Source organism: Amia ocellicauda, chromosome 23 (genome assembly GCF_036373705.1).
Source record: "Amia ocellicauda isolate fAmiCal2 chromosome 23, fAmiCal2.hap1, whole genome shotgun sequence".
Taxonomy (NCBI): Eukaryota; Metazoa; Chordata; class Actinopteri; order Amiiformes; family Amiidae; genus Amia; species Amia ocellicauda.
Window position 1 is genome coordinate 7848407 of NC_089872.1, and position 27260 is coordinate 7875666.

The following is a 27260-nucleotide window of genomic DNA, read 5'->3' on the forward strand; positions in this document are numbered from 1 at the left end:
GTTGCAACCATTAGAGGGATAACTGCAGGCGAGGTTTATTGGTATAGGAAGCCACTTAAAATATTTCTGGTAAACAGTAGGGGTGCAGGTTTACACCATAAACGTCCTAATGATTTGTGGAGGTATTTCAAGATCGATGCACAAGTAAAGAGCAAAAGGCTGTGAATCGAAGGGTGAATTCTAGACAGAACAAGTGGTGTGGGCTTATTCAAATTCCCGTAACTGAAGCTCGACTTGATAAAAAGGTAATTTTACTAACTTGGGGGTGGGGGGGATGAGATGACAGGACAAGCACTGAAAACAATGCACGTCAGAGACACTTTGCCGATGTATTTCTTCAACAGTGCAGTTATGTTCTTTGCTCTATATTTATGTACACAGAGTAGAGTCTAAGAGTTCGAAATCTTGCTTATTTGAATGTTTGTACCCAGCACTAGTCTGAATAGTGCGGTATTTTACAGGTCATATTAGTCACTGAATCATTTTCAATCATATCTGTAACAGTGTTCATCACAGAATCACATTTTTAACTTCTGGAATCTAAGCACCAGGTGGTCTCAATCTTGTTATGCATTCACAGTAAAAGTTCATTTAAAACCCAATGGTCACAGTGACTCGGTGCTGTATATAACCTACTCCCTGTGGCGTTTCATTATCGGCACCTTATTACATAGGCTTATTGAAACTTTCCTGAGAAAAAACATTATAAAAAGAGTATCATTCAATATGGCAAAAATTTCAAAAGCAACACAGGCTTTTAATTAAGCCTTTATATGTTTTACTGTTATCTGTCATTTAAAAATAATAAATTAGTAAATAAAGACTACATTATAAATTGTACACCAGAAATGTTTTTTTATATATATATATATATACCTACAGGTGATAATAAAGCACCTGGCCTTGAAAACATAACCTAGCAGTTAATCTCTACAGTCAATCGAAAGATAACAAGATTCTGTGGACTGGCTCCTGTATCTGTCACTCTCATGATAAATTCACATCACCGCCTGTTCTGAGCTACGTGGCAATGGATTCATGACCAAGACCCCTGAATCATGTGACGTTTTGAAAGAGTTACTACTCAATGACTGTCTGACATTTAACTGGATGCTGGCTCATGCCACTGTAGGGAGAGAGAAAGGACAGGGTGCTTATTTCTTAACTTGAATAGCGTGCATCTTGAAGGACATTTGGAATCGATTGTCTCCACTGACACCCATTATGTTTAATGCCTGTGCTCCCTATACCTGCATTGCTGGCGAGTTTGCTGGACCTCGACACAATGCGCAGTGCCGCCTCTCAGCTTTTACAGCAGCAACAGACACAGCGAGCACAACCCCACCAAACACGTGAACAGCAGTGTACCGGCCGCAGCGAGAGGGATGAGACATGACAGCTAGCAGGCTAAGAGTGCCCGGTTTCTGCAGAGAGCACAAAAGTACAGTAATAAGCAAGAATCAACCTCGACTGGTAATGACTCGTACAAGAGGCTGTGTTTTAGAAAAACTGAAATGCTGCAAACATCTGGGCAATGGGAGCCTGCTGTCCATCTCTCAGTTTAGATAGTTTTGGGGTTTTTTTGGAAGAAAAGTGTGTAGTATCATGATACAATGGATGTGGGATTAAAAGTTCCAAGACAATTATACCAAACAATATTTTAAAATAAATAAATGTTATGTTGTTGTAGAGACAAATTCCAATATATCTTGAGATAACTATTCCCAATAAAGCGAAAGTTGGGCCTTCTGCTTTTAGGAAGTGTTTGTGGTACAGATTGTGTTTCAGGGCTGCTTGTGATATGCAAATAAAAAAAACAGTTCATAACACAATAATCCCTAAAAACTAGGTTCTTCCACCCGGATGAGAGGAGAAAGGAAACCGATCGTTTGCAAAGAGGAGCGATACAAAGGTAGGCCTCAGATTAAAACCTACTGGAAAAACAAGAAATGAAAAATCAACAGAGACGAGAATCAATCGAACAAAAATGAAGGAACCAAAGAAGGTGGAATAGACTAAGCTGTCCAAATATGAGCCGAACAAATCAGGCACTGTGGACATTGATCAAAGAAATATGGTACTTCTGTCCATATCAATTATGAGCCAATAAGATCTTAAGAACAAAATAGGACTTAATTTTCAGGCTAATATCAGAATGTTCGCTTTATTGAAACGTTATTAAGGAATCTTGTCCTATTCCTGTGTTGCATAAGAGAGTTTTATCTCTGTAGAAGAAAATATTGCAAGTTTGAAACAGTCTGGTATCTGACAGGTGCATCATTAAACCTGTCAAGCGATGACTGCATATCCAGGGATTTAAACAGTCAAACATTTGTTATGGATAAAATGAATAAATAATCAGAATAAAAACAGATGCATATTGTTCTCTAGTTTATTTGGAATTTAAAATGGGAACCTGGCCATGCATTTTTTAGGATGCCTGCAGGAAAAGGAGAACCTATTTGTTCTATTAGGTGAACTGAGAAGAGTGCTCTAGCTGACCATTGGGAGCTCTCAGGATTGTTTTCTAGGGCTAATTGTGATAGAGTTAGTTTGTAAATTGTAGCAAAACAAAATAGATCATGATGATGATGATAATCATAAACACGAATAGTACTCTTATCAGCTCATATCAATAATAATGCACACAATAAACTTGACGTGGAAAATGAAAACTATTCTGAATATTAACAATATATTCAGTATGCTGTTGCAAAGTTGCAATAAGACATTATGTATTATGCATCACTGAATCATTGTTTTTCTGCTCACAAATCTGTGAGATTGCTTTTGCAATTAACTATTTCCCATGGGATATTCATTTTTGATTTAAATCTCTTTTAGATCCAAGAAAACAACGCACGTACAGTAAACAACGCACAGATATACAGCATATATACATGTTCCTGGCCACAATGCACAGATCTGCAGGTGTGTTTGCTGGTTCGGTGTGGCGTCCTGTCACACGGTCCAAACGGCTCTATTTATTTCCTCAGACAGCATTTCTACCTTTGGAGACTAATCTGCTGGGGAGACAGGTGCATTACTTACCGCAAGCCACGGCGCACGCATCTCGGATCGCCTTGTGCTTGTTCCCAGACGCGTCCTTCTGTATCTTTCGCAATATTTCCTCCATCGTGCACAGCCCACAGATATCCAAGAAAAGCCTGGTGTTTTCAAACAGCTCCGATGGTCCAGCTATGTGCGCAGCAGCATCCCTGTCCTACTGATGATTCACGCCAAGGCCAGTGACGTCAGACAGCGCGTCAGAGCCGTGGTGTTTATTTACAGGGCTGGGAGCGGAACCGGGGGAGGCCGGGCCGGGTCGGTACCAACCAGTGGCCGCTTCTCACAAGCCGGCTGGTGTGTCCTGGGGGTGCGCTACTGTGAGTGCCATATCACCTCGCTGTGTTGTGTTTGTGCCCGGCTCATTTCCCCCTATCCAGCCTGGGGAAGAGTGAAGGTTGGAAAGTGCGGCCCTGGATTATGGCGGGACGGATGGTCAGATGATGCTCGTTTCCGCAGATCTGCGCCGCTCCGCCAATGGGATCGGTGGGATTGTGCAGATCTGCGCAGAACTGCGGACACTACGGGAACGCCACCAATTTTAAATGCTACACCGGCTTTAAATGAATACCACTGAGCAGTCCGCCTGTGAAGAAACAGACCCGACAGCAACAACACGCCTTTCCTTGTTAAATGCAGAAATGGGATATCCTACGTGTGCTAAAGTAGTTGTAACAGTACAGATTAGAGGTGGTGCATAAATAAATAATAACTCTTGTGCCGATGGACAATCCCAGGGTGGAAATCCACTCTCGGTATTCCCTCTCGCCTTCACCAACACAGGCCGACGTCAGGCTGTGAGAGGTCATTAAAAGGGTTGCGTTCTTGTGGCGCAGATTACCGCAGTTCTGCGCAGCTCTGCAAGAATCCCATCGATCCCATTGGTGGAGCCGCGCAGACCTGCGGACATCTGCGCTGCAAGAACGAGAGCAAGACAAGGGAGGGGAGAAAGTACTTCTGAGCTGTTATTGGGACAGGTTGTCTATCTTGTTAGTGAGGTACTACTTTGGCATCATTGATCATTATATCTTAATTGCATAATCAACTTTGAAAACCTAAGAAATTACAGAAACAATGTATATATGTAACAACATCATGGCCTCAATGGTTTTCATTGGTTTCTTTATTATGTGTGCTGTCAGGAAATCATAATACAAAGCCAACAATATGAAATAATTACAATATAGGCTAAGATTTCGGTTTTTTTAATTGTTAATAATAGATGGACGCCCCGCAGTTGCCATGTGAAATACCAGTGAGGGCTGGCATCAGAGGCTATGAGATAAGACTGTCATTCAGCCTTGTGAGCTGGTGAACAGTAGCATCAATCATTTAGCATCCTTTTCTGCTCCAGTTTATGTATTCACATTTCAAATAGTATCCCACCCCCCCCTATATTCAATCTCCCATAAGACAATTTTCTCTGATTATATGTTGCAGTTTCTTTTGCATGGTGTAATGAGGTATGACACATTTCATGAAATAACTGAGAAAGTAATGTTCCTACCTCAGTTTGTTAGGATATAAATAACGTGTTACCTTACATATAGATACAATGCGTATGTTCTGGAAATATGGCAGTGTAGGTCATATTTGTCAAATATTTCACAAATTATACATAATGTCTGGGACATGACTACAATATTTTGTAAAAGGGACAGCATAAACTGACACATGAGAACAAATACTAAATGTTTTCTTAAGGCCGTCTAGTTAGACTTTATAATGGCCTTTAAAATAAATATATACATACACTACTAGTCTGATTGTTTTCTACATGTACTTTATAAGGCCTCTGTACTGTATTTGCATTTTGTGTAATTCAAAAACATGACTTTAACTCTAGAGGGTGCCACCACTCTTTTTTCCAACCTGTATCAACAGCAGGAGGACGCAATTGGTTTGATATAAACTGCATCAGAGAGTGTCACACAAATCGATGACTAAACACCTGTTATTGTAAATATTCTTGAACATATCTGAACACATCAAGAACATTTTTATAGTTATACTGGGAACTGAAATGCCATTTGTTTTATGTCAGTTATGTCTTTATTTAAAAGGCTCTTGCGAAGTTCTACTAATCAGTCCTGTACTGAAACCATTGCCAGATTATTCTTTCTCCTTAAGAAAACTTAATTGAGACCAATTGAAATGTTTACTCTCCTCTGTCCTTATTCCAAAGTACTCTGTCCTTCAGCTACATCTTCTTGGTCCATGGTCTTTCTGCACTCTTGTAGCTGCAGGAAAATCTCTAAACTCCTGCACAAGGATTAGTTTTGCATTGTGGAGAGCCAAATGTGTTTCCATCTCCCATGGTGGTTGTAAAGCATCACCAACATACCGAGTCTGAAACGTAACAGAAACACGTCATAATGTTTACAATGATGAACACAAGATGTTAGATTTAGGTTCCTTAAGGGTAAGACAATCACTATTCTTTACTTATTGTTCCATCAGTTGTGGTACATATTTGGATAGACTTTTGGAAAAAAAAATGAATGGATCATTTATCGGTGGTTTTAAGAATCTGGATAAATTATGCAATAAATAGAAAGGACATATGCCTGCATGTCAATTCCAACAGTTTACATGCCTTTATAAATATTTGTATAATAAGCTAAACAAAAAAGAAACGTCCTCTCACTTTCAACTGCTTTTATTTTCAGCAAACTTAACATGTGTAAATATTTGTATGTACATAAAAAGATTCAACAACTAAGACATAATCTGAACAAGTTTCACAGACATGTGACTAACAGAAATTGAATAATGTGTCCCTGAACAAAGGGGGGGTCAAAATCAAAAGTAACAGTCAGTATCTGGTGTGGCCACCAGATTAAGTACTGCAGTGCATCTCCTCCTCATGGACTGCACCAGATTTGCCAGTTCTTGCTGTGAGATGTTACCCCACTCTTCCACCAAGGCACTTGCAAGTTCCCGGACATTTCTGGGGGGAATGGCCCTAGCCCTCACCCTCCGATCCAACAGGTCCCAGACGTGCTCAATGTGATTGAGATCCGGGCTCTTCACTGGCCACGGCAGAACACTGACATTCCTATCTTGTAGGAAATCATGTCCAGCGAAGGTGGGTTTGTGCCCATTGGCGACGGTGTTGCCGGTGATGTCTGGTAAGGACCTGCCTTACAACAGGCCTACAAGCCCTCAGTCCAGCCTCTCTCAGCCTATTGTGGACAGTCTGAGAACTGGTGGAGGGATTGTGCGTTCCTGGTGTAACTCAGGCAGTTGTTGTTGCCATCCTGTACCTGTCCCGCAGGTGTGATATTGGGATGTACCGATCCTGTGCAGGTGTTGTTACACTTGGTCTGCCACTGTGAAGACGATCAGCTGTCCTTCCTGTCTCCCTGTAGCGCTTGGGCGTTTCACAGTACAGACATTGCAGTTTATGGCCCTGGCCACATCTGCAGTCCTCATGCCTCCTTGCAGCATGCCTAAGGCACATTCACGCAGATGAGCAGGGACCCTGGGCATCTTTTTTTGGTGTTTTTCAGAGTCAGTTGAATGGTCTCTTTAGTGTCCTAAGTTTTTATAACTGTGACCTTAATTGCCAACCGTCCGTAAGCTGTTAGTGTCTCAACAACCGATCCACAGGTGCATGTTCATTAATAGTTTATGGTTCATTGAACAAACGTGGAAAAAATTGTTGTAACCCTTTACAATAAAGATCTGTAAAGTTATTTGAATTTTTACAAAATGATCTTTAAAATACAGTGTCCTGAAAAAGGGACGTTTATTTTTTTGCTGAGTATATAGGCATTTAAGTAAATCAGTATTAAATTGTATATTTGTTCTGTAGCTATCTGCTTCTGCTTTTTGATTATTTGCCTTGTTACTTTCTGCAACAGTTCTGGATACAATTTCCCATTTCCAAAGGTTTATCTCCTTGTCTTCTCCCAGATTGCTCCATTATCTCTTCTTATGTTTCAGCAGCTAAGGCAACTAAATGAAATAAGCAGAATATTTTATACTGGATCACTTATAATATATGCAAATGTTCCTGTGTTATTCTTTAATATTTAATTTATTTCCATCTATTCCACACAGCAGTTATTACTTGTGTTTCTCCCTATTTAAAACCATTGCAGTTGTATTACCATTATTCCCCTGGGTCAAATTATAAGCTTTTTGGGGAGTGAATGATCTTATTTTTCGGTCTAGGAGGCAATATAACTAACATTGCAAATGCATAATTCATGTTCAAAGTCCATGCATTTTAAAGATGTTTTCATTCATAAAAGGCATGGCATATTGTTACCACCTTCTGTCTATAATAATACAAATGATTTGTATCATCATCATCTTCATCATAACAAGAGAAAGACACCCAGATTAAAACAAAGCATTTTGGGGAGGCCTTCATCCAGTTGTTTTGAATCAACCTTTTGAATTGTTTTTAATACATCTATTTTTAATTGTTAATTTTGATGTAATCATTTTTAATTCATATAAATAATGTAAAGTACTTTAATTGCCCATTCAAGTGTAGGTCTTTTCATGCATGAATATATGTCTCAGAATGTAAGGTGTGGCACCTAAAGCAAAGGACCAACATTGGGTACATTCTTCCTACAAGAGATGCTTATTGGGCTGGAGATCAGTTGGTCTGTGGGTGTGGATTGGTGGCCCCCTTACCCTCTGAAATATTAGCATAGCATAATACGATTGGTGTTTATATGTAGTGCCCAGGTTTCAGCAACACCTAAGACCATGCAGCAGTTGGCTCTGTTGGCTTTTAACTTAGTGAACCTGGCTAATGCGCTTCTCATTTTGCGCATTCTTCCATGGCTATCACGTTTGGCGAAGAAAATAAATGTAAAAATCAGAAAAGTGTCAGAGCTTTTAATTTTTATATATATATATATATATATATATATATATATATATATATATATATATATATATATATGCACTTTTAATACATGTGTATGTTTAATATGACAAGCCGTTTAACAATGTAATCATCAAATTAGTGACATGAACTAATTAATTCAATTGTTCGTATCAAAAATACAATTATTGATATCAGCAATTGTGACATTTTTTTATTTCAGATATAACAATTGCTGATATCAAAAATACAATGACTGATATTAAAAAATCACAAGTGTTGATGTAAAAAATGTTGATATCAAAAAATGCATACCAGTCTACTTCCAATATTAATTACTGATATAAAAATAGATTTACTCATCAAAATGGAAGCGTTGACAACAAAAAATAAATAAAAAATGCCGATATCACAAATGGAATGTTGATATCAAAAAATGAATTGCTTGTTGCTGAATATATCAAAAATGCAATTACTGATACTGTTTTTGTTATCCAGCCATTGTATTTCTGATATCAAGAACAGAATTACTGATATCACTAATTTGACCATTCAACGTTTAAATGTCTTGCCACAGTTTTAGACACACACACACGCAGCAAACAGGTTGGCGCTGAAAGGGTTACAAGAGTCAGCGCAGACTGTAACCTGAGCCTCGCCTCGCCTCCCGGTTCATGCCTGGGCTGGAGAGCAGTGTGACGAGCCAAGCCCAGCCCAGCCCAGCCCAGCCCAGCGTCTGAGAGCGCCCAGGTCCCTCAGCCCTTATTTCCCGTGGAGAGCTCGGGTTGGGTGCGCACAGACAACTTCACTCTCTCCACAGCTCCTCTCTCCCGGCTCTCTCTCCGTGTCCAGCTCGTCGTGCTACCCGTGCTCCGGAGATGTTCCGCTGCGGGATCGCCTTCCCCCGGTGCCGCTGGATCCTGCCGCTGGTGCTGCTGTTCGCGGTCATCTTCGACCTGATCGCCATCTGCGCCCAGTCCGGCTGGGTGGAGGAGGAGCACAGCCAGCACTATGCCAGCATGTGGACCCAGTGCCGGAGCTATGGAGGAAACGACGACTGCACCTCCCTCATGTCTTTCTGTAAGTGTGAAATATCAGGATCATAATCCAGTGTCTGTACTGTTTGAATAGCCTGCACAATAAGTCACCCACTATTTCCTTGGCAAAGTTTTGTACTCTGGTCAACAAGTTGGCGAGGAGAGCTGTGCGCATTCATTATATATGGACTGGAGCAGGGCAGTGCCTTTTCTTTTCTTTAGTTTCAAGGTAACAGAGCCAATGACGCCTGGCTAGAGAACAGGCTTTAACCTGGATTCAAAACTCACCTTAACCAAACAAAATGAACATAATCGGCTGGGTTGTATTCATAGGAGAGTCACAAAGGACTTTGATCTCAGTTTTATTTCAGTTTACAATGGTGTCTTCCTACGCAACAGTGTCATTCTCCTCAAACCCAAAGCTTTTAAACAAAATCGACGAAATTACTATGGAAATGACTGTCTTTTTCAATGTCTAAGCACTTGTAAAATGTGCTCAGGTAAAAAGCGCACTTGACTTTGTATTGATTTACATCTGCGCATAGCATATAAAACCCTTTGTTTTTTTGATTGTTTTTTTAAGGTATTCTGTCTACCCATCTGTTTTGTCTGGATATATGTGTTTTTTAACAGATAAAAGACTGCGACAAATGTTCACAGCGAACCTTAGCCTCTGCACAAATGAGCATGAACACAAATATGTGAAAAAACTATTTAAACGTGGCAGGCTCCCAACAGTTATTACTGATAACACAAGATACTGCTCCTTTCATTAAGAATAATGGTTAAATGCAGCTGTTCTTGACAATATCCAGACAAAGGCACAATTGTAGAGACTTCCAGACGTAACCTATTTTATTAAAGCACATTTGTAAAGTTTTGTGGATGCTGATTTCCCCATTTCAGGTAGTTTTTAATATTACATTGTAATAGTTTATATATTGTGTAATAGTAAAGGACATTGTTAAACTACTTTAATACTGACAGCACTCCACCCCCAACTATAATTATGTGTTATAACCATTATTCATTCAGTTTGTTCACTTAAAAAGGCCTCAGATTTCACAATGCATTGCTGCAGAGATATTTTCAACTGAAAAATAATTGTAGTCTAGTGTTTTTCCACCACATTTGTGTCAGATAGCTCTTTTGTGTGTAGACGGGAAGGTGCAGCACTGTAGCGCATGCATAAGCAAGCAAGGGGGCCATTCCTCTTTTGTTTCATACCTCGCTTCTTGAATATCAGCCATGAAACAGAGGCCTCACTTCACAATCCGTTGACTTGTGCGTTTGCATTACAGCACTGCACTTTGTTGAATTCAAAGAAGGTATTATATGACAAGAGTATATTATACAGGGTCTGTGATAGGGTTATACCATAGCAAAATGAACAGAAGGGTGGTGATGTAAGTTTGCGAGACTATACCAGGTGTTCCGGATCGAGAGTAATGGCTTTCCGGGTAGGGAAATTGGCCTATGAGTAACACACAGGTTTCTTGTTCAATCCTGTGTCACCCAGGTGTCTGTTTAGGTATTGTTTGAGATGGGTGGAGTGGGAGGAGGGGAGCTACTACGCAAGTGGTCTGGTCGCTTAGTGCTGTAATTAATTAGGGTTTTTTTTGTAATGTGGGTGTATTCCAAAGTTGGTTAGAGAAAGTTTTTTTTCCTCCTTTGCCACAACACTAAGTTCAGCCTGAAGGCATTTTGGTGACACTCCAGAACAGAGTGCAAAACCAGTTTGGAATTGAACACCTAAGACTTATTTACATTTATAATAGGTGATATGAGTTACAATGTGTACAAACCAACCCAATTCCCCTCCTTTGATGTGTATGTTTGATAAGTGTATCAAGATTTTCAGTAAGATCTATTATGGATCTGAATGCATATAGAAACATTCAATTATGTTGCACGTGGCATATGCACACATCAGAGGGACACATATATGTGGAATTTATAATTGCATTATAGGGGTAAACAACCCCAAATCCACTTCTGCTCCATAAACTATAAATACCTGCTTGTAAGTGGGAGAGGGGGAGACATTTTGCCATGGAATTACAAGCCCTGACCCAAGACAATACAAATGTAGTAGCTTATATTACTGGAGAAACTATTGCAGAAACACTACACAGCTAACCAAATCACGTTTGTGGCAACATTGCAATACAATAATCACAGAACAAAAGGATGTTGTTGACTCAAGGGGTTGTTTTCAAACTGATCTAAAACAACGCTATAAATTGACATAGCACTACATTGAAGAGAAACAATTATACAATCATACATAACAAAATCGAAATACACAGAATAAGAAGTTCAAATAAAACAAAAAAAATGGCTTGATAGGTATGGATCCATAGAGGGACCTATGATATGTGCAGCCAACATTATTGTGTGGCGATCAAAGTACATGATTGTGCTCTGTGGTCGGGGTAAGACCCTCGAATGCCTTTTCTCATGTTGTCTTCGGCAGAAACAAACAACAACCTCACATAACGTTGACTGACTCACTGTAGGTGCAGTTTGGAAAACAGTTTGAAGCTTTCTTTGTACACAGCTAAGGTAGTTAATTGAAGTCTTTGCTGTAAATTTGTGCATTTGTAAGTCTGAATTTAAGTAGGCCAAGTGGGCAGAATGAAAATTCATGCAGCTGCCAGATCAAGCATTAAAATAGTATATGGAAATAAAAATGATTGTGTAACTCAGTTCAATAGTCTAGAGTCAGATTAGGATCCATTAAATGAATTATACACAGTCAGGGCTGGAGGATTAAGTGAAGAGGGAGTTCTCAGAATTGAACGCAGGATAAGCAAAAATGGATAATGTTAATGTATTAAAAGTACAACAAAAGGTTGCGACGACCCGTACTTTTGAGTTCTAAAGACTGCACTGAGTTATGGTTGGCTCTTTAGTCCCTCGGATAGCCCCGACCTCCTGTTCAAATTCCTCATCTAGCCGGCAATGCGTCCATCTCTAAATTTAGCACTCTGTTTCAATAAGCTTGCCTCGGTTGCAAGTCAGTAAGAGATAGAAATACAAAACAGTGGACAGATGTCAGTAGTGATTGTTCGATACTAGAATTGTTGTTACGTTCGATACTTATGTCAAATGTGACTCACGTCCTCATAATCGAGAGAATCAAGTCAGTTTATTAGAATCTCTGAATTGGTGAACTTTTCTCCACATTCTCCATTATTAATATTGCAGAAAATTAATGTATAGCATTTCTAAAAGCATGTAGATTAGAGTATACTGACTGTGCTTATATGTATTTAGCCGATCACTGTTAAAAAATAGAAAAACATTTATGACAAAGTTAGATAGCTAATTCTATTGATCTATCTTTCTATATTTTCTTTTTTTTTTCTTTCAACCCTCATGGCAATAAACACAGCTGTGGAATAAGTGCAACCAAGACAGAGAATATAATAATAATAACTGTGCTTAAATGATTACAGACAAAATAAAAATGTATTGATTACAATTAAATTACTAGAAAGATAGATCGATATAATAAGCTTTTTCAGACTTGCACAGCAGTAAACACACCAGTAAAACAACCGCAAGCAAGAGAGAAAGATGTGCTGATTCCTCCTCAAGTGTAATTTAGTACAAAGCAAAACAAAAGCACGAATTAAATGCATAAATACATATAAATAAACTGGGCTTCTGAAATGAGGTCTTCATTTATACCCAACAAAACAAAACAGAATAATCTGTCCACTATCCACTAATATAAATATTTGTTATGCACTCAAAACATGTTGAAGGTTGTGTTTCATATTCAATTATTATAATGTTTAATTCCTTGATAAAACAATACTGCTGATCTGTAACAAATGTGAGGGAAATATTATATTCTGTTATTGAATATGGTGTTGTAGTTTTATAGTTAGTTGTTTTGGTTTTTCTACCCAGTTATCAGCATCTTGTTCAGTGTTTGGAAAAAAAAAACAATGATTATGCGGTGCCTTTGGCTAATAAGTTTATAATTCATTATTGTTTATTATGGTATCGTTTTCCAGTATCGAGTATCATTTCAGTATCGAGTATTATGATACCAAACCTGATATCAGAAGTCAAAATTCTGGTATCTGCAACAACATTTGGGGATGGAAACAACGCAGCCTGATCTCACTTGTGATAACCAACAAAGTGACCAACCAGAGAACAAGACAGTACATTTTACGTTGTTAAAAACACCTTGAGAGTTGTCCTGCTTCTCAACGAATTTGTTCTGGTGTCTTGGCGTAGCAGGAGCTGGGAGGCTTGAACTGGGACTTTGTGGTGCCCTTGAGTACCACAGCATTAGTACAAAAGAAACCTCTCAAACCAGGACTGCAAGGTTTGACCTACCGTGGTTTTGTGACTAACACTATCGTCAGACGGGGTCTGGCACTGGATGTGTGTCTGAGTCAGGGTGTGACCAGTGTGAGGCGAGGAGCCACACCCTTCCCACAGATTCATGTCTCTCTATACATCACACCGACAGCTGGAAATGTGGGGCGAGGCACACAAGACCAGCCTGTTAGGAGCTTGTTTTGACGAGAGAGGTAGCTGCAACATATATAATCTTAAGAAGGGGGGTATGTATTCTGTGGAAGTGTGAAGACCATACTGAACAGTCAGAATTAAAAAAGGCTATGACTAGACAAAGCAACGTCACAAACCCTAGACACTGAGAGAGATCCAATAGTATCTGGCAAATAACTCGTTCAAAAGGAATCGGCCTGCTTTCCTTGCTACTGGTGTTTTCTTTTTTAGTACACAGGTAAGACAATGCAGTGTATTCCTAGGAACTAACTGTTATTATTGAATTGAAGACACCCTTTTCCACAAATTATAATAACATGAGAAACATTTCTGAGCATTACAAAATGCAGTCTTACAATCCGAACAAAGTACGATAAGCTGCCTCCTAGTACCATGAACCACCAAGTGCAGACATAAAACAGTGAATTCTTAGAAATGTGCTAAAGGCAGTATGAAAGAAGTGCTAATGTAACATAAGTAGGCAGGAAGTTATTGTTCTATAAATTAGCCAAGCGGCTCAGGAGTTTGGGGTACCTGTTGTTTCCAGACTTGGGTTCAGATACATTTGAAATGCTCTTCATAGATTTATAAGATTGTATTTACCCCAATTCATCAGGGACTGGGCTTCTAATCACAGCTCTGCCAGTCTGGCACTGAAGCTGTTCCAAATCTTTTCAATCACGTCCCAACTTGTCCAGCTTCAAAGATGGAAAACATCCAGATCAGTGGAGTTTGGTGGAACTGGAAGTGGGATAAGAAGTTCACATCTTGATGAACAGTGATTAATGCAGACTTAAACATACTTAAAGAGCATTAAAAGTACAGTGTCATCTGTGTTTTGATTAATCGGGAGCTGTACACTGGAAAAAAGATGCAAAAAGATCAGTAATTTGTCAGAAAACAAAACATCACTTACCTAGTAGTGACAAAGGCCATTCTCCTTCTTCTGCTGGTTCCCGGACTCATGGGAAAAACCTCCATGGGCACCGTCTGGTGCAACAACCCGCACAAGATAGAATAATTGGATGATAATTATTTGGGAGGTATAGAAAGTGAAGATATTTTGCAATTCATATGCTCCAAAATCAAAAAATATCAAACTGAAACATTGGAAAAAAATAAAATAATATATATATATATATTTTTTTTTAATTTTATTTATTTATTTATTTTTTTGAATACGGAAAGAATACACCATGCAAACAAAAAAATTATAATAATAATGATTCCATACCTGATTTGGTCTATACCATGTACCAACTCCTGATGTATTCACAATAACAGTGCTGTCTCATGCATATAAAACCATGCATATGTATTTCTAATCTCTCATCTGGGAGTGAAAGAATGCTTGGCAACCAAAGCACAAAATATAATTAAACATAACTGTTGGTCATATATCTTAAGAACTATGATTCTAGAATTGCTGTTCTCAGCAGAAGAAGAATATAATGTCTTAGAGCATAGTCATTAGTGGATATAGAACAATTGCACCATTACCAATCATTTTAGGCTGGTCAATTAAACTTTAATTTAAGATGGTTCTCTTAAGTTACACTTGAATGTCAGGTTGGTAGTTGAGATATTTTACTAGGACTATCTAATGTTTTTCAGTTAAAATGTTTAAAGAACTTCCAAGACTTTTTTATGTGTGTATCAGATCAGAAACAATGGCCAACCAGTCATATTTATAAACAAACTCACAAACCAGCAAAGAAAAATCATCTCATAAATTCACACTGACTAAATTGTGCATCATTGTAGTTTTTATTTGATTTTGTATAAGTTGCAGTCAGCATTTTAAGACTTAAGATTCTCCAATGAATGACAGTACATTTTAAATCGATCAGGATCAAACACAAGACGAAACATGGAATTCCTGTTCTGGTTCAAAGACTCTCATAGGTTCTTACCCAAGAATCCCTCAAGATTCCTCCAACCAACCCCCACTATATATACCCAGTGGAAATGTGAACATCTGTTTGTTTTTTCAAGACTGACTGAAGGAGACAGATGTAGAGATCATTACGGGATTAGTTTCACATCTTCCTTCCCAGTTAGCAAGTACCCACATGAAAAAAACACTTATTTTATTCCAGGTTTCAGTATCTAACATTATTCTTGTTCTTTACAATGCAAAGCAGAAAACCTTGGTGTGGACGATTTTGTGAATGCATCCCAAAATGTCCGACAGCTAGTTTTTAACACAATGACGCTCTGACTCAGCCCCCTTATCAGCGCACAGGAATTCTGTACTGATAAGGGGGCTAGTTCATCAACCTCTGGGGTTCTGGTTTCTCTGTGAAAAGTGTGGTCTGTGTGAAGTACAGAGTGTGAGTTTCCTTGTCTCTCTCTCTGGTTCTGATCTATAATTGATGATGTGTTATGTAGACGGCGCGGCTGTACCTTGCATTAAAGCACCTACAAAGCAAACGCTGTCGACATCCCGTGCCGTCTCTCTTAGCGACACGTGCCCCCGGTCTGTAGCTTGGGAGATGAGCCAAAAGTCGTTGTGTTGATCCTGTTCATTGTTTTGATTGATTTTACAATGACGTGTTTTCTGCGATTTGCTGAAGAAATTCCCCTGTTGTCCATTTGCTTTTCAACATCAGGTTATGTATCTGTTAGGGAGATACGAGCACAGAAAAGCCTTTAATCCCTAAATCCATGCATTCCAGGCACATTATTCTCAATATTTGATTAATTCATAGACCCATACATTTATTCATTTTATTATTTGAATGTATTTATTTATGAGACAATAACCACACCCTTTCCTCCTATTAAATACCTACATTCTAGAATGTACAAAACTGTTCCAGATTATAAATGGATATTTAATAGTTGCACAATAGCTTATTGGGTTTGAGTGATGTGACTTGAGCATTGTGTTAGCACTACAGCTGGTATTTCTAATGAGAAAACAATAGACAGGTGTTGATACAGGTAGTTCAGGCATTTCCTTTGTAACATTAGGGTTACAAAGTGTGAGGTACAAAGGAGGATGGTCAGATGGTATATAATCTTCACAAACATACCTAAATCCCGGTTTCCGCTAATGTGACGCCTCTGTGTCTTGGTTTCATTTCAGCCTGGGCCCAAGCTGTTGCTGCCCTGATGATTATTGGTCTCCTCATCCTGCTGTTGGCCTTCATCCTCTCTGTAGTGGCTCTCTGTTGCACCCTCAACATCACCCTTCTTCCAATCATTGGCACACTCCTCTTCATTGCTGGTAAGTTTGCTTTTATTTTTTTTCGTACAGGTCTGTTCATGCTTATCAGGACGCCCAAATCAACAATGATGAATCCTTGTTTAGGTTGTTTACACTTTATAATGATGATAAAGTTTGACTGTAGTTCAAATGTTTCTTTGGAATTGCAAATCAATCAGCACCTCTGACATCACAAAGTAGGGGGAGGTGATACATAAATTGTATGAAACATTTGTTTTAAAGTGGCAAAACTCTAAACTGGTCTATGGGTGTTCTTTGTGGATTTAGAAACTTCATTGTTCTTTATTTATCTAAATGAAGAAGAATAACAAATGTTTCTAGAAGTAGTAGAGGTGAATAATGATCTCCAAACTTTGATTGAACTCCTATGCAAAATAACCAACAGTTGTTAGTGTCAATGCTGAGTTAATACAGATTAGATTTGGTGTTTCCCTGGAAATGTGGGATGGATTCACCTCCCTGCACTAAATAATGAACCTGACTCAGTAGTGAGATAAGAGTACACTCCCAACATTAATCTGCACAACAGCAAGATTAAATCTTACCCTGGTTGGGAACTGAAATGTGGCCACTGGTTTCCTTTTTTTGTGCAGCTTACAAATGCCAAGGAAATGTCACAAATGCCTGTCAGATGTTGTCAGCTGTGGCAGTTACACTGATGTGTTAACCTGACACACACATTGGAGTTATAAATGAAATATCGGGAGAAGGGATGGACCCTAATCCCTGCCCACAACACGCATAAATACGGGGCATTAAACCTCTATCTCCCAGCATGCCTAGCTTTGCATCCCTCCTTCCACCGCAAACACCACCTTAGGGGTGGTTCTACACTGTAGGGGGGTTGCGATGCCTTGTCCACATGCTCAGGCCTTCGTGCCCCCAGTCAGGCAAGTTCAAGACGAATCTATATCAATGTTTACAATCCTCTCACTTCAATCTCGGCGTTAGGGTGCGGCCAGAGCTCCTGGACTTTAATCACTGTGCTCAAAGATTACTCATTTCGGACTTCAATAAAAGTAACAAGTGTGTTTTGTTCTGTACTCAAAGCACCTAGAAATGGTGATGTTTTTACTCATATTTCAATTATGATGACATTATATAAAGACTTGCCCTGCAGCTATTGACTTTCCACACCGATAAGTGTGGAAAGTAAGTGTCGCTGAGGGGTTATTTTTAGAGTTAGTTTTATACCATCAGCAAAGTGTGGTTAGGTGACATTTAAAACCAAATAAACCACTGTATAAAAGTCTTCCAGATTTGAGAGGATTTCCATCTACACAAACAGAAGTTAGTCCAGCCTCTTTTGGCAAATGAAATGGACATCTGTAGAGGAATAAGTTCACATTCTGCAAATGTCCCTCTATCATGCAAGTAACAACAGATTAAAAAAAAACTGCAGCATGTGAGACACGGGCGAAGGTGAGACTCATAGTTCTTCCCCCTTTCTTCTCTCCCAGTAATTGTGCAGATCATTGCCCTGGTCGTCTACCCCTGCAAATTCAACGAGCTCATCTACGAGGGCCACTACGACTACTCCTGGGCGTACGGCTTCGGCTGGGGCGCCACCGTGCTCATGATCGGCTGCGGCATCCTGTTCTGCTGCCTGCCCCGCTACGAGGATGACTTAACAGGCCTGGCCAAGACCAAGTACATCTACAGCTCCGAGTAGAGCGAGAAGCATGGGAGAAACTTTGCGCTCCCCCTGATGGAACAGAACTCTCGTCTCACTCCCAATACGGATGCCATCACTGCAAATCCCTCCACGGCAAAGTTTGTTTTCCACTTCCCACACTTTTTTTTGTTTGCCCCACCCATCTAACATAACTCAACCTTTCCCAGGTCCATGCGTTATATATCCGGAATGTATTCTGGTGTCCGAAATGGAAAACAAACTGAGGCCAAAATGTGAGAAGCCAACCTGTGCTTTTCTTTCGACTATTTTACACTTGATAAGACCCAAAGCCTCGTCCCAGGTTTTTATTTGGATTAGAAAATAGAATGGATGGGGAAAAAAAAACAGGAAACAGTGAAGAACTGTTGTTGTTTTGTATTTGCTCTATTTTGTCCACTGCACTAAGCTTATAGCATTAAAAAAACCTTATAGGATAAAAAAAAAAACTATATTCTGTCACTCAAGGGCTTCGTATAGCAGAACAGTTTTTCTTTGTATAATAAAGTGAGGTACGGTACATAACTTTTTTAGGATTTCAAACCGCTTGTCACAGTTTGTTCATGTTTATAGTAAATTTCTGAGAATATTTTAAGTATGCATACTGGAAAAGAGATTATTGTTCATTAAAATGCATTTTAGAAAGAGCTTTGAATTCAGACTGCAATTGCAATGTGCTTTTAGTCTACACTGTATAATAAAAAGACGTGATCATAAACTTCTAAAGTATGACTATTTTCCAAATGTATTGCTTTTTAAACACAACTATGTTCTAAGTTTTTTTTTTTTTTTACATTTAAGGGATATAGAATATAAAATGTTTGTCAGATTTATTTGGGGGGGTTAGCTTTTTGTCTGAATTGTATTTTTGAATGTTGTTGATAAGGTTACCAAAAATCTCTGCAAACTTTTAATAATAAAAAAAACTAATACATCATAAAAAGGATCAGTTGTTTTATTATATATATTGCTGAGGTGAAATAATTTGGGACTTGCGAGATGTAATTAAATGGGTTATGGCTCAGTGGCTGTAGCTGACAGTGGTTGTGTGAGGAAGTCTAAAAAAGATTAGGAACAGCTGTGGAAATTGATTTCTACCACATCATCTGGGTCACCGAAGACACTCAAGACATGGCTGTCAAAGGGCTTATATAAAATTGGATGGGTTTCCAGTTGTTAAACCTGTCGAATATATAGTAATGGTTAGTGATATAACTTTTAATTAAATAAAAACGTGATAAATATTTTGAATGATATTGGAACGTCACATATTCTAATTAATAATCAGTAATAGACGGTAGAGGTATGTCAGTACTAGAACCTACCTCATTCAAAACAATTTGATATAATGAATTATGACATGAATTATATAATGAATTTTGGGGGCTATCGATGGTTTTATTCAGATACACTTCTAACTTTCTTCTCTATTGATTTGGAAGGTCAAAAGTCAACATTATTCATAAACTGAATTCTTTGCCTACTGTGTAATTGCATTTCAATGAAAGCAAAGATTGAATTTATGAAAACAGCAAGAAATATGGTTTTGAATGGGATCCATATCATTCTAAAATACTTTTTAGAAGTGCGGACATGGAAATTAGTTTTTTTTAATGTTCCCTGACATGTTCTGTGACTGATTCCATTGAAATAAACACCACACAATGTGTTTACAATGATGTCAAGTGTTGTATTTATACACTGAAAAATAGCATGGTTACTCATTTAGGAAAACAGATGTGTGTTTATTCTCATTAGCAATCTACTGATGAGCAACACGGCTTCTGCATGTCTAGAATTGTCACCAAACAGGTGGGAAACAAAAGCACAGCCTTCTGGGGAGACCACTCCCAAGCTTCCCATGAAGACTGTAATTGACTGGCAGGGTTTAATCCTTTTCCTGAATCCTTTTCCCAAAACACCTTTTCATTAGAAATTGGTTTATGTCAATGTGCAGGTAGAGCTGCTAAGTGTATGAATAATTAAGGCATCACACTAGTTTTCATTTATTTATTTATCATATAATTATTATTTGGGGAAAACCACTCAGAAAATTATTTGAATATCAACACTGATGATATGGTAACCATCCCTGTATTGTGTCTGAAGCACTTGCGTGTTTGTGCCTGTCTGAATCTGCACATACATTTCAATTATTTTACATTTCAAAAGAGTGTGATATTATTAGTATTTACAAGTTGTTTTATATGAATAATTGGTTAAGCCTACCTGGTATAAAAGCTTTATAAATATAGGAAGCCATTGTTTTCTTAAAAGTTTGCTGGAATGTGTATAGTGACAAATAATTATTTTCTTTATCTGCTCTTGTGGTTTGTAAGCCTTTTCTTGTTTCCAAAACAAGCCTAAAATCAATTAGCCGAGGACACTAAAGGAATCCTATTATATCAATTACAGATATTCTATGACAGAAGCCATTGTTTTGACAATACACTGCAGTAGCTAGCAACTGCTTTGAGACATTTTAACTAATTAAAGGTGCAGAAACTATTTAAAAGTATTTATTTGCAACAAATGCACTAAACAAATAAAATACTTGTTCTTAAATAAAATTACTCAAAACTAGTAATTAGTAGTGTCCATTCTACAAGTAATTCTTAGTAATGTACAATATTTCATAGCAATTGCAGTAATTTAAATTGTAAGTAAATCTATTACTTATGTTCCGTAAACAAAAATACTTGTTATTGTTTAGTGAAGTTACTTAAAAAACCACAAGTCATTTTAATTAATAGCAATTCAAGGAATCCAGATCCTGATAGAACAAGTACATCCAAGTAAAGTAAATATTTCAGTTGTTATATGTAAAATATAATTTGTGAGTAATATATTTAATATAGTTTAATATAATTAATGCTAGGCCATCTATGGCATCTAAAACCTGACACTCACAAAACATCATGGCTCTTTATCCAGTGATAATTGGGCACATTCATGAGAAAGACAAATTCTCCTGAATTCAGACAAGGTATTACAAAGGTTAACATGTTTTGATTGGCAGTGTCTGGGGTGAAAAGGCAGCTGTCAAAAGGTCAGGGAAGTGAAGCATTACGATACAAAGCAACGGGCAATTGTATAAAAAAAATAAAAAATGATATTTATCTTTTGTTTAAAACTGAAAAAGAGCACACATTCAATTCTGTCATATATTCTGTGATGATTAATAATATATATATTTTCACTCTGCGTAATCAACAGTGAAAGCAACACCTCACTCTTAACCTTGTGAGTATCGGCCCCACCCTCCTTCTGCAGAACAATACCAGCATTACCAGCTTTGAACATGCGGAGACAAGCCAGTGAAGGAGGGGAAAAAAACCTGTCTGGGAAGCCTTTCAAAAACCCTCTTCAGTTATTTATTTACCTCATTGATTTATTTACAGCCACACACAGGGAACTGGTGGGATGTTGCCCTGCTTAATTCAGCAAACACATTTGATCATATTGTGAAGAAATAGTTTAATTATAGAAAGTCCAGTGTCATTGCATTGTCATTATATGTATAGATTGAGAAACAAAACCTCTATCATCATCAAGGGTTTCAATGGAAAAACTGCCACATTTTCATCCTACAATATGGCCAGATTGAAATTGCAGTGAGTGTTTGTGAATACCCAGGACGTCTGAGCAACAGTTTAAATGTGACCAGTCGCTGCCTATGACATGAGTTATTCACGAGGAACCCTGATGCCCACACCCTGCCTCCAGTGGAAATATGTGGCAATCCAGCCCTGTGAGCTATTGTCAAACAGGTCTGCAGTCACAGACAACTCTCAGGTAGTCAATTTCATCAGTCAGCAATTTGAACTCAAGCCCTGTGCTGCTCTTAAAGCTTTTAAAATTATATATGTATTCTATATCTTTCAAGTTTAGTCCAGTCCTCATATTCGGTTTGGATTGCTCTGCTCTCCTCACTACACTGTATTGCGTCTGCCTGCATTTTGAATTTCAGTGGTTTCCCATCAGTAGTTGATCAGGGCAACAGTTAGTACACAAACACAAACACGAGCAGAGGCCTGCAGGCCAGGCTGGGTGGAGGTGTCACACCCAGGAATAAAGTGCAGAGAAACCTGTCAGGTGAGTTTCATGAGCTGGCTTGTCGGTAAAACTGGGGGTGAGGTTTGCATTCAAACGAGCCAATCACTGCCAGGCTGCTCGAAGATGTCAGACAGCTTAGCTGGAGAATCAAAATAAAAACCAAAAACATGGCTATTGATTACTTCCTGTTTCTTCCACAGCTTTCGATTTCTCCCCTTTCACAGTTCAAATGGGTAATAGTTTAATCATTGCTTGGTTGTGTTTGACTTTTCTTGCTGTTGTTGCTCAACTCAATTAGATTTGATTGATCTCTAAATGCAATTCTCCTTTGAAGACAATATTGTAAAGCTAGAAAATATGACTGATTTATGTGGTACAATTAACAAGTCTTAAATAGAAGATTGTTTTTTAATATTAGTAGTGGTAGTCTTATATAGTTTAACTGATGAATTCCATTGCCTATGAAACTAATAAAACATTTCCTTCATAAAACAATAAATAAAACAGACACTAATTTAAAACAATAGTTGTTCTTCCCAAAGGGGGGTTTAACAAGGTGTGTTTAATTTCTGCAGGCTTCCGGGAGGAGGTTCTAAATTATGAATATGAATGTAATGTAATGTTGATGTCATTTTTATGTAACCACTAGGTGTCAGGATTTACCTAAATATATATGAGGACGTTGCACACAGGGAGATTATAAAGCTAGTTTGGCTATTACTTATATATAAACACTTATAACTTGACAATTGCACCGTTGTACAGATTAGCCAATTGAAAATGGCAGCACACACAACATAGTGGATCTGGGACAAATTAACTGTCTAGTGCTCAAAAGGGCAGAACGGTGTAAGCTGGCATGTTCCCTATTTGCACCGGATTGTCAATCTCCTCACTCCTTGTGTCACTTTCTTTGGAAACTATTTGGCCCCCCTAAACCTGTCTGTTTCCTTGTGACATAATAGCAGAAAATCTGTCTGTCTGTTAATTGTATTTGAAGAAACACACATTTAGATGTACATACACGCGTGTGCAGGACAGTAACTAGGACAGACAAGATGTTATATCCAAGCAAAACTACTAGATGGCAGTATAACCCTTTTTTAACGAACAAGATGTGGCAAATGTTCTAAATTAGCATTTCACTGAGGTTTTTACAAAAGATAAGACAGATAACATGCCACAGGTTAACAATCAGTCCAGTCAGACCCTAAGCGAGATCAGGATAAATGAGGAGGAGGTACTAAAGGGACTAGCAGAATTAGAAACAAACAAATCACCTGGGCCAGATGGGATATTTCCAACAGTATTTAAAGAAATGAGGGAAATTATTTATAAGCCGCTAACTCAAATATTCCAAATGACACTTAGAACAGGGGATGTGCCAACTGACTGGAAGACAGCAAATGTCATACCAATCCACAAGAAAGGGGACAAAACTGAGCCAGGAAATTACAGACCAATCAGTCTCACCTGCATCACCTGTAAAATGTTGGAAACAATGATTTGACAGAAAATAGAGGAGCATCTTAATGAAAACCATATTCTTGGAGATAGTCAACATGGGTTTAGACAATCATGTCTTACTAATCATGTCTTACTAATTTATTATAATTTTTTGAACATGCAACTGTAGCTGTAGATCATGTGAAAGCATATGATATGATATACTTAGATTTTCAAAAAGCTTTTGATAAGGTTCCACACCAAAGACTGATCCTTAAATTGGAAGCTGTAGGCCTTCAGGGTAATGTAAGTAGATGGATTATGAACTGGTTGATGTATAGGAAACAGAGTGAGGTTGTTAGTGGAGTTCCACAGGGATAAGTATTAGGGCCTTTGCTTTTTCTAATCTATATTAATGATCTGGACTCTGGGATAGTTTGCAAACTTGTCAAATTTGCAGATGATATTAAAATAGGTGGATCAGCAGATACAATCTCAGCAGCACAGGCTATTCAGAGGGACTTAGATAATAATAAGTTGTGGGCCGACACCTGGCAATTGAAATTCAATGTAGACAAGTGCAAGGTAATACATGCAGGTAACAAAAATGTCCACTATAATTACACTGTGGGAGGAATAGAACTAGATGGAGTAACACATGAGAAAGACCTAAAAGTCTATGTGGACTCCTCACTTTTTCCATCCAAACAGTGTGGGGAAGTAATAAAAAAGGCAAACAGAATGTTAGGGTATATTGTCAAAAGTGTAGAATTGAGAACAAGGGCAGTAATGTTAAGACTGTACAATGCACTTGTTAGAGCTCATCTGGATACTGTGGATAGTTCTGGGCTCCACACTTCAAGAAAAATATCGCTGCTCTAGAGGCAGTTCAGAGAAGATCAACCAGACTTATTCCAGGTCTGAAGGGAATGTCCTACTGAGATACTGAGGAACTGAACCTTTTCACCCTGGAACAGAGGAGACTACGTGGGGACTTGATCCAAGTCTTCAAAATCATGAAAGGCATCAACCACATCAAACCAGAGGAGCTTTTCCAGATCAGCAGGGACACACGCACCTGGAGACACAAATGGAAATTGGGCTTCAAGACGTTCAAGACAGAAAACAGGAGACACTTCTTCACACAGAGAAGAGTCACCTGGAACAAACTCCCCAGCGAAGTGGTTGGGAAAAACATGAAGTGTTTTAAGGCATGACTCCTGGCCTGAACACCCAGTTTGCAGCAGCTGCTGTTCTTTCTGCATAGCTTTTAACAACACAACACTCGAGCACAACTCTGATTGCTCACTAAGTTCTCTTTTGCCTTGCAATCTTACCCGATTTATTTTTATAACCAGATGAGAAATGTTCTTCTGAACCGCTCTCATATGACCCATCATGCATATATATCAGTAAATATATATATATATATAAACACATTAGCTTAACTAAATAGGTAGAATAAGTAGTTTTCTCTGCTGTCTATTAACAAAAACTCTCTCACTCCCTATTATACCACATAAGCTGCCAGAGGACTGACAAGTAGGTGGCACCCTTCCCACTTGACCAGTTCTTGGCACTCTTCTAACTTGACCAGAAATTCCAGTGCAGAGTCATATGGCAATGGGCATTTGAAGTGCGGATCTGGTTAATTGTGGTCATCAAAGAATTGCCAAAGCACTGTAGGGTAGGGGTGTCTGGGTAAATTCCAGTTCAGGTTTTCTCAATCTGACCTATATTCGTCCCCTCATAAAACCAAAGACATTACTTCAGGAACTCCATTATATAAACAAGTAGGCGTGACCTTTAGACTGTTTCCATGCTTGTTTAGACCACCAAAATGATACACACCCCCTCCCTGATCATGTCGTAAAAATTCCTATTGGCTTGGTATTCGTAAGAAGCTGGGCGGCGTACATTTGCGTTCTGTTGAAATAGGTATGACTGCTTTGGTTTTAAAGACTCACTTTTCAAGTCTGTAACTGAACATTACTGACTACTGATTTGTTTGAAAAGTGGCACAACCTTCATGAAAAAGCTTTCGGTTTCAGTTGTGTGTGTTACTGCAATGAGCAAAAAGACCAGTTAGCAAGAGTACATTTTCTCTTTCACATACTAATATATATATACACTCACCTAAAGGATTATTAGGAACACCTGTTAAATTTCTCATTAATGCAATTATCTAACCAACCAATCACATGGCAGTTGCTTCAATGCATTTAGGGGTGTGGTCCTGGTCAAGACAATCTCCTGAACTCCAAACTGAATGTCTGAATGGGAAAGAAAGGTGATTTAAGCAATTTTGAGTGTGGCATGGTTGTTGGTGCCAGACGGGCCGGTCTGAGTATTTCACAATCTGCTCAGTTACTGGGATTTTCACGCACAACCATTTCTAGGGTTTACAAAGAATGGTGTGAAAAGGGAAAAACATCCAGTATGCGGCAGTCCTGTGGGCAAAAATGCCTTGTTGATGCTAGAGGTCAGAGGAGAATGGGCCGACTGATTCAAGCTGATAGAAGAGCAACTTTGACTGAAATAACCACTCGTTACAACCGAGGTATGCAGCAAAGCATTTGTGAAGCCACAACACGTACAACCTTGAGGTGGATGGGCTACAACAGCAGAAGACCCCACCGGGTACCACTCATCTCCACTACAAATAGGAAAAAGTACTAAACTGGCCCCCACAGTCACCGGATCTCAACCCAATAGAGCATCTTGGGATGTGGTGGAACGGGAGCTTCGTGCCCTGGATGTGCATCCCACAAATCTCCATCAACTGCAAGATGCTATCCTATCAATATGGGCCAACATTTCTAAAGAATGCTTTCAGCACCTTGTTGAATCAATGCCACGTAGAATTAAGGCAGTTCTGAAGGCGAAAGGGGGTCAAACACAGTATTAGTATGGTGTTCCTAATAATCCTTTAGGTGAGTGTATTATATATATATATATATATATATATATATATATATATATATATATATATATATTCATACACACACACACTCTTCATCTTATCAAACCAAAAAGAACCCAGTACCCTTACTGGACTATTTGTGGGAGTTTGACACTTTATACCTTAACTGATAAGTATTCTAAGATGGGGAATATGAAAGGTTGTTTCAAACCCTGAGTGTCCTGTATTACCCTTAGCTACTACACACGCGAGCTTTCAGAAGCAGACTATAAAGGGGAAAACTGTTCTATTTCAGATGTGCATCCTTCAACTTCGCTATTCTGTCTCATTTTCGAGGGACAACCCCTTCTGTCAAAATTTACGGGGCTTACTTGAGCAAAAAGTTTTACCGCCTGAAACCGAAGAATCCTCGTTTGAGAGGTCTGTAGATTTGTGTGACGAGG

The 27260-nt window shown here is 38.6% G+C and overlaps 2 protein-coding genes across 2 annotated transcripts in view; one reads left to right on the forward strand and one right to left on the reverse strand.

The window, feature by feature from the left end:
* Positions 1-3647, reverse strand: part of arfgef3 (ARFGEF family member 3) — a 63448-nt gene extending 59801 nt beyond the window's left edge. Inside the window, exon 1 of the mRNA XM_066696705.1 lies at positions 3052-3647. Coding sequence (XP_066552802.1) covers positions 3052-3136 — 85 coding nt within the window. The 5' untranslated portion in view covers positions 3137-3647. The remainder of the gene's footprint in view (positions 1-3051) is intronic.
* Positions 3648-8668: 5021 nt separating this feature from the next.
* perp (p53 apoptosis effector related to pmp22) lies at positions 8669-19335 on the forward strand. The gene is made up of 3 exons (XM_066696590.1): positions 8669-8995; positions 16580-16720; positions 18181-19335. Exons 1-3 carry the CDS (start codon positions 8794-8796, stop codon positions 18390-18392), a joined length of 555 nt encoding a protein of 184 aa, XP_066552687.1. The 5' UTR covers positions 8669-8793; the 3' UTR covers positions 18393-19335.
* The last annotated feature ends 7925 nt before the right edge of the window (positions 19336-27260 follow it).